This window comes from Primulina tabacum, chromosome 8 (genome assembly GCF_025594145.1).
Source record: "Primulina tabacum isolate GXHZ01 chromosome 8, ASM2559414v2, whole genome shotgun sequence".
NCBI lineage: Eukaryota > Viridiplantae > Streptophyta > Magnoliopsida > Lamiales > Gesneriaceae > Primulina > Primulina tabacum.
Window position 1 is genome coordinate 19,668,765 of NC_134557.1, and position 9,436 is coordinate 19,678,200.

Sequence of the window (9,436 nt, forward strand, 5' to 3'; positions counted from 1 at the left end):
GCTGCTCGTTTCTATGCTAGTCCATCTATTTATTTTGAGACCCCGGATTGTTTAATTGAACATTTGGATTTTTGTAACATTTCACATGATTAATGAAGTTTATTTCAAAAAAAAAAATAAATAAAAAATTGATAATAGACATTATACAAATATATACAACAAACATCATCATGAAAATTAAATCTATATTCTCTCTCTCCTTCATAACAAGAAAAATTCAGCCCCCTCCGCTCCTCGACAGAAGCTTGGACAAACTCCTTCCTCCACAGCACGTCGTGCCACCGCCCCCATTGCCAGTACGCTATCGCCGTAATTTTGAAGTTTCGACGATCTAATTTTAACCCAAATTTCGTATAAATTTCTAATACAGTCTACACGATGAACAAAGTTTCTGATCATAGACCTGATTAGAAGACAAAAGAAAGTTCGTAGAAATTTATAAAAAACGATATTACCGTCTTAATATCGAGATAGTTGAAGTCAACATTAGATACATAAAAATAAATCAAAACAACACGTCCTAGCTATTCAAACGACATCCAATAAAGTTTTGAAAGTCAAAAGTAAAATTTTAAAATTTCAGCATCGTTTGAGTGCGACAAAACTTTACACCAACAAAAAAACAGTGTGTAGATCTTTAGTGACGATCTATAGGAGTAAAAGGCATAGATTTCGTTTTCGAAACCCAGTACCCCATAAATATAGACACACAAAACGAAACAAATGATAAAAGAAAAGCAAATCCAGCGGCAGCGTCCCATGAACTTCCAGTCGCTACTTTGGATTGAGCATAGAAACCTGCAGTGATATCCATCGGTATCCAGTCGCAGCCTATTGAATAATGCTCAGAACCATGCCACGGTTTTCCATCAGATGGGTTCCAAAAGGCTGCAGAAAATTTGCTAGACAGCCCAATACTGAATTGTGCGTCCTGCATTTCGAAAATATCTAAGACCACCATGAAGTATAAACTAAAACCAGTAAGATGTCAATACCCGGCAATGAATTTTAAGAGCGTAGTCGTAGATATACAAAGACCAGCACAAAAGGTAAACGAACCTGCTGAAGGCGATCCATGGTTCTCAACGGTCGAGAGAATTCAAAGTAGTATGTTCCTTTTTGACCAGATAATGAATACGGGCTGTCATCCTCGATAAATCCTGAGATTAAGAAACATTTTTGTTTAGTTAATGGTCCAAACGAGTAAGTGTATCCTTAATAAGAGAATTGCCATTTAACTTTTCATGAGAGATATAACCAATCAATCAAAAAGTAAATTACGTCCTAGAAATTCTCCAACCGAAAGAAAAAATTACGTTCTCCAAGCAAAAGAGAGAGAGTGGTTTAAACTCTTGGAAAGCACTTATACCAAATAACAAAAATTAGGCAAGAAAATCTACAGAAACTATGCAATACAGTTGCCAACTCCCAAAAGAAATGCATTTTCTTGCTCCTATTGATGCCATCGAGAAAGGAATAATTTACATGCAACAGTTATCAAAAAGGGGCGATTATTGTTATGATTAGTGATGGTCCTGTAACGTCCGAAAAACCAACCTACGTAAGCCGCATGCATGCAACATTGTTTTAATTGATTAATTGTTTTATTTAATTGATTTTAAATACTAGCATGATATTTATTATTTTATTAAATGTATGATTGCATGATTAAATGATAATATGACATGATTACATTAAATTAAGGATTTTACCCGAATATTCGATAATATGCAGGGAAAAGGAGACCGGGGACGACCAAGACAAGAATATGTATTTTTATTTAATTAATGGCAAGGCTTCCGAATATGATTTAAAAATGATTTAATTTTCCTAAAAATGTTGGAGTTCGAACTATTTTACGAGTCGAGCTCGATTTTTCTTGTGAAGCCGGTTTTGGGCAAACCAGGAGTTTTAAAAGATCAAAATATTATTTTATAGAAACTAATTTTATAAATTTTTATTTAGTTCTATAAAAAAAAAATATAAATTTTAATTATCTAATAAATTAAGTGTTATTGAGCCCAATTTAATTAATTTAAGTAGTCTCAATTACCCTTAAATTTGCAAGCCCAAAACCAAAGCCCATTATCATGTTAATTATTTATAAATAAGTTACCAAAGCTTTCAAAACCTCACAATTCCTTCACCCATCAGCCGAAATACACCTCAAGCACACACCTAGTATTTTCGAAAATTTGGGAGAAAGAAAAAACTTGTGTTCTTCGTCCTCCGGTTGTCCAACGTCGCACCCTCGCCGAAGATCCTATATTCGAGCGTTATAAACACAAAGACACGTTTTCTAAACCCTTTTAAACATCATACAAATCATATTATGCATGATTTAATTGTTTATACATGAAAAAAATAGGAGTTTGAATATTTTTACGGTAGATCGAATAATTTCAAAAACACGAAGATTTTACGGTTATATGATGAACGTTATGAACCCAATGGACACGCTGCCAATACATGATAAAATATGAATGAAATATGGTTAAAAACGATAAAGAAGTAAAGGGAAAAAGCTGGAAAACCGTGGGAGAAAAATACAGAAAGGAGCCGTGGGTTGGTTTGGATTGTACAAATTCAAGGGACTTGGCTAGGGTGCATGGGGTCATGGGGCTCGACCAGTTCTCGAGGAGGGCTCTTACTGGTCGTGGTTAGGTCCTAGGAAGAGTCCTAGGAGGGCCTGGGTTCGAGCCTTGGGCTGGGGAAGAGTCCACGTGATGAGGGACTCTCCCCCAAAGCATGTGGGGCTGGTGATTCGGGAGTAGGGGACTTGCGGCTGGCCCGGGGACGAGCCAGGGTGGTCCATCAGGGTCCAAGGGAGATGGGCAGGGGTCGGGCCATGGGTTGGTGCGGCTGGGTTCGCTGCTGGCTCGACTGGAAGTAGAAAAACCGTGAGAGGCTCCATGGTGCGCGCTGCTGGTTTCTGGATTCAAGTGGTTCGCTGCAGGGGTTCAAGGGTCTGGGCTGGGTTCGGTTGGGTCTGGGCGTGGTTCAGGGATGGTTAGGGTCAGGTGTGCTCGGTGGTGGATCGGTTGGAAGAGCCCTTGCTAGCTAGGAGTCTATAGGCGTGAGTCAAGCATGTGCGCAGGTTTTGGGTCTTTTGTCCAGGAGTGATTGAGCGAGCTAGGGTCTGGTTCTAGGGGCTGGGCTTGGTCAGGAAGGTGCCTAGGTGGGTTGGCTCGGGTTTGGCTCGAGGTGGCTCGACCATGGCTCGAACAAATAAGGAGTTGGCTCGGGTGGTTCGATTATGTGTCAAAAACGAAAATAATAAGACTAAAATTGGAACCATGGGTCCAAGGTTGTGGTTCATGGCTCACAATGGTAGAATAAATAATAAAAATATTATGTTAAAATTTAGGGTCAAAATAATGAGTTTTGGAATTATCAGAGATTTAATCGCCTCACGAAACGTTAATTAAAAAATTAATTGAAAAGCCTAGTTTTATGTTTTATAAAATTTTGAAAATTATATTTAAGGTTAAATAATTATTTAAGGTAAGCCAATGTCACTAAAAGTGAGAAAAAGATAAAATCGAGAATTTTTACGTACAGGGGCAAAACGGTAATTTTACACTTAGGAAAATACATAAACGCTTGGCAGCGTCCCGAAGGATCATAACGCATGTTTAAATGATATTTTATGATTTATTACGATGATTTTGACGATAATATGTATTTTTATGATTTTTGAAAAAGCTGGGCAATTTTTACTGTCTAAAATGTTATTTTTGGAAGTTATGTTATTTTATGATTTTAAAAGAAAAGGAAAATATTTTGAGGGATGTGAATTGACTGTGACATAAGATATATTATTTGTGGGGGATCCGTTTATGTTGAAGACGGTGAACTTACAATTTTATGGGAATTTCGTGAGGGAAAAAGGTCCCAGAAGGAGCCCATCTACGAGAAAAGACCTCAGAGGGAACCCATTTGTGGGAAAAGGCCCCAGAGGGCACCTGTCTATGGGAGAAGGCCCCCGAGGGAACCCCGACGAACGTATTTCCATGGTGGAGCCTAGTGCACACCCCCATTGGGCCATGTGGAGCTGAAAACTGATCAGTCAACCGAGGATAAAAGCTAGTCACTTTCAATGATCAAATTTCACCCAAAATGATATATGATTGAAAGCTTATGATTAAAATGATTTTATGATATATGATTCATGATGATGATTAAAGCTATTTTTAAAATGATTTATTTATGCTTAGAGCTTATTTTAAATGATTTTTTAAGGATTTATTTATGCTTAAAGTTATTTTAAAACGATTTTATTATTTATGATTTAATTATGCTTAAATGATTTTAAATGGTTTAATTATGTCCAAAAGCTATTTTAAATAAAAATATGATTTTAATGCATGTGATTGTATAGATATTATTTGCTATCCATGTTTAGAACGTGATGAGTCTTTAGACTCACTAGGTTTGTATGATGCAGGATTTGATGATTTATGGGAGGCGGTGATGACTAAGGGGATCGAGTGCAGCAGTACACACCCGAGAACCTTTATGTTTCCGTACTAACTTGTTAGATAAATGATTTAAAGATTATGTTACGGATTTTTATTAGAGATATTTATTATACTTTATTTTTATTGTTAGTTGATCTTTTTAAAGGTCGATTTAGGATTTTGGTTAGTTGATGATCTAGGACTTATTTTATGCACTTGAGATTTCAACTGTTAACTTATTATAATTGATAGAAAAGTATTTTTATTTAGTTAGTATTTTCGAGTTTATGATTTATGAATAGTAAAAAAAATCGAGGTCGTTTCAGGTCCGGACAATGATTTGTGGGTGGATTTGTTCTGAAGATTTTCCTGGCTATGAGGGCCCGAAAACACGAACGAAAGTTATAGGACACCACATATATAAAGGGTGGAATACAAGAATAAAAGGCATTTTCAGAAAATAACTTTCCAGGAATGCGGAAAATGAAACCCGTTTACGACAAAGAAAATGAAACCAACAGTACCAAATCTTTTTTGATGTTTGTTACCCATTCCACACAAGTTTCTTCAGAAAACAAAACGATAACCATGTTTCCGAAAGCTAAGAATCATTTACCCGCATGGGTAGTAAAACTGCTGTGCCACCATGCTGCTTTCCAGTTATTTAGTGCAGAAGAACCATTTTCTGTAAAGTGAATTATTTGAATACTTTATTACATGATCTTTTACACAATAGCCCGGAAAAATTGCAATCTGAAGAAAATTTAGGCCGTGATGAAGAGAATCATGAAAGTACCAGAGGCGTGACCATCGATGTTTCGACAGTGTGGGTTCCACGAATACATATCTACCAAACCAAACCTGTTCAAGTAAACAAAACTGAGAATAACTAACAACCACTAGCTTGTGATCTCCAAGAACAGTTATTCAAAGAGAAATCCTCATGATAAATACCCTCCACTTTTGCTGTTCACATTGGTTAAATCCTCGCCGTACAGCCTTCCCGGGATAGAATTTCCTATGGAGAAATGCATGATGTCGACTTCATGGCCACGGCAACTCGTGCTGTTGCATGTATCTGGTGATTCTTTACAGCCACCCATCTTGTACAAAGAAGAAAAACTCATTTAAAAAAATACGAATAATGGTGACAGAAAAGAAAAATATTGCTGAGTGGCTGAATAATATCGCTATGGATAAACTTCTTAAGTTTAGGTAATGACTTACATTATGATAAGTTGCATCATCACCAATTTGAAACATCAAGGCTACAGATGGGCATTTATGGTCATCTCTGCATGATTTGAAACCAGAAAAAAAGGCAATATGAAAATAAAGAGGGAATGAATTTGATATGATTCAGCTTTGTCATGTGACTTTCTATAGAACCCTATTCTATTTTTACTTATTTATGCAAAGATAAAATAGCAAGACAAAACTAAAAGATCCAAAAACACTCGTTTATGGTCAACGTATGTCACCTTTGGAGACTGAAGCACAAGTCGTTGGAAGCTTGGTAACATTCAATACACTGATTCACCTTGGCTAAAACATATTGACCTGGAGGTTTTGAAGCTGATATTTGGCAAAATTTTGACAACATCATCACCCCTCAAACTCAAAGTGGTGCGTCGAAACCATTTTAAGTTATGGAAACGAGTCCTTGAAAACACATAAGTGGATATAGCAATGAAACAATCAGCAAGTTGATCAATCGATGTTCCAGAACAAAGACAAACTGTCCCATCACAAGATACTCTCACAAAAACAAACTACGGTCCCATAATTAACTATCAACAGAAAATTCAATCGTGATAATTTGCATTGAACAATTTAAACCTTTTCACAAAAGAAGTAGAGTAAAAGATTAAATGCAATCCAAGTAAAAGGAAATTACTAGAAATTTCAAATCTTTTAGTCAGTCAAAACTTACCCTTTTGTGTACATGTAATCTCCATCAACTTGCAACATCAAGTAAATATTCGTCCCATCATGCAAAGCCTATTTATCATTCATTATCAACAAAATCAATCTGTAAATCAAAGAGTCGCGGGCGTATGGGGCGATTGCAGGCAGAAAATCAGTCCGAACTTGATCATAATTTTTTTGTAAATGCAAAACAAAACCAGTTTAAATTTTTTATTTCGTGGATCCTTTGCTACTAAAATCAGTCTATTTTCCCTTGCATCTTGTTTCAGTTCTCAGATTAGATACATTAACTAGTTTCTCTCTTCCTTGTTAAATTTAAATGAATAAAATTCATCATTTGACAAAATATTTAATATTTCTACTACATTCTTCTTTTTTTAGAAAGCTTATTTGGTTCCATTTTTGGCAATTACTGGACTCTGGTGTAATGTATCTTGCCGAGCGTAAAGTCTTGTATACAAAAAATTCTCTTGTGCCGTAAATCCAAAATTATTCTTCCACCCAAATAAGACAATTGAAACGAAATTACAAATTCTCCTGTGCAGCAAATTGAAATAACCAGAATAATTTTCAGGGTACCTGGACGCTCATTTTTCCAGATTTGTACTCCTTATCCTCATCCGGGTCAAGAGCTGGGCGAAGCGGGAACTCAAACCTGTCAACATCAGCCCAATCCTCGGCTTGCCCATCGAGGGTGACGATTCCGGGTCGGAATTGGGCCACTATTCGGGCCTCCTCGTCGGCATCGCAATCCCACTCGCCAGACTCTTGATGCGCCGCCGCCAACTGCACAAAGCTCAACATTGCAAGGCATCCCGCGAAGAATTGAAGAACAAATGGAAGCGCCATGAGCGGCGGCGGAGGAAGAGATTTTGAAGGTAACAAAGCTTGAGTCGGAGATTGGCCGCCGCCCAATGAGGACGATCGTTGACTATAAAAGTTACGATTCTGACAATGTAATGTGTTAGTACGTTAACGTACAGCGTTAACTGTGTACTGCATTTGCACGAATTTCTCCAAAATAATAATTTTATAATTTCAAAGATAATGTGCCACATAATATATAATTTTATCATGGTATTTTTTAATTTGTGTGATATTTCCCGGGAATTAAAGTATTCCTGGAAGGCATAAAAGGTAGTGTATGTTTGGGAATTAGATTGCACTTTTATTCAGAGATGTCCAATATCAAGTATAGTTATATAGCTATATATTTAACTTTTAACATTTTGGAATAATAATACATATATGTATGAATAAAATAATTTAATTTATTCTTCGTTAACATAAAATAATACACATACTTAAACCTCGAAACTAAATTTATTTTGTTGTCATGTGTATTATTTTTCTTCTCTTAAACCAATATTTTAGAATTCTCAAATTCCATTTTGGATAGTAAATGTGAACTCCCCTTAATTCTTCACTTGATGTTGCTTGTCAAAAAGAATAAGTAGAATTTAAAAAGTTAATATACAAATATATACAGCATAAACAACACAAAAATTGATTTGACTTACGTATAAATAAGTAAGTTCGTTATTATTATAAATATTAATTTTTACTACACCGTAATCATATAATGAGACACGTGAACTTGATCTGAGAATTGATGTGACTCAAATACGATACGATGCTAACAAATCTCTTTCTTCTCTAATGGACATAATTTCTTGATCACCTCATGTAAAACCTAGTTCCTGTAAAGGGCGAAAAGAGATATCATAAATGCTCCGACGATTGAACTGACGGTAGGGAAGAGACCGCATGCATCACCAGATGGTCCCGGAGCCGGTGCAGCCTCTTCTACAGCCATGGTAATGCCCATGGTGGCAATGACGACGATGAGTGTTGCAAATGCGATCCTCTTCATTTCCATTATGGTTGTTGCTTAGGAGATGTTATAATTTTTTTCTTTATTTTTTATAGGATAAGATTTGTGAAGGAAATGGTTTGTCTTGAGGCTTAGATATATAGGGGTGTGGGTGGAGTAAGATCCCTATCATCAATCTTTATGTAATTACTATTTTTAGGGGTTTTTTTTTTTGACATCCTACCTTAATTATCGAGGAAAGAGTTCCAATAAATTTATATATATAATTTGTGAGGAATTTTAGGCCCTATTTTTTAGATATACTATTAGTTGTTTAGGGCGTGAATTAAATCATTGTTGTTGGCATTATATATGTAGGACCATTGTTGTTGGCATTATATATGTAGGACCGTGGCTTGTTTATTTATCAAAATTTATAGTTTGGTACTGACGATACAATTCAAAGCATGCAATAGTTCAGATACCAATGTTCAATTGTTCTCCAAACAAAGACAATTATTGCATCTCAATAATTAGTCTATATATTATTGAGTAGGTCTTTTGTGAGATGGTCTCACGAATCTTTATCTGTGAGACGGTTAAACACTACTGTTATTCACAATAAAAAGTAATACTCTTAGCATAAAAAGTAATATTTTTTCATGGATGACCCAAATAAGATACATGTCTTACAAAATACGACCCGTGAGACCATTTCACACAAGTTTTTGCGGATATTATATATATATATATATAATATTATGAAAATAACTTGGATTACCAGCGCCACTTAATTCCACTTAGGAGTGAAGGATCCATTTATAAAAAGAGAAATTTGGACCAAGTATTTGGACCAAGTACATATAATACTTTATATTCTATATATGAGTTGTTATTTTTATTTTCATTATTGAAAATAAGAGAAGATGAAAAGAAATACCTGGATAATATAACTTTTAGGGTGAATGCTGAAATAATCAGAGGCATGTTTGTTCTGAATAAATTAGTCAGTTCAACATTTCATGTGCATCTGATCTGAATTTTGATAAATTTTCATTTTCCAGATACCTTTGTTAGGGTACTTTTTATTCTTAATTTTTATCAAGAAATTAAGATATAAAACTATGAGTAACGCATTTTTTCATATAATTTTGAAGTTATTAAAAAAAAATGGTTTGAAGATAATATTAGATATGATATATAAGTTCCAATTTTACATCATATGCAAATTTAT

General features: G+C 35.3%; 1 protein-coding gene across 1 annotated transcript; it reads right to left on the reverse strand.

Annotated features, from left to right (window-relative positions):
* Positions 1–543: 543 nt before the first annotated feature.
* On the reverse strand, positions 544–7,371 carry LOC142553865 (uncharacterized). The gene is made up of 8 exons (XM_075664384.1): positions 6,969–7,371; positions 6,394–6,461; positions 5,688–5,754; positions 5,415–5,563; positions 5,257–5,321; positions 5,077–5,145; positions 1,060–1,160; positions 544–931 (listed from the first exon to the last, which is right to left on the reverse strand). Exons 1-8 carry the CDS (start codon positions 7,236–7,238, stop codon positions 638–640), a joined length of 1,083 nt encoding a protein of 360 aa, XP_075520499.1. The 5' UTR covers positions 7,239–7,371; the 3' UTR covers positions 544–637.
* Positions 7,372–9,436: the final 2,065 nt, after the last annotated feature.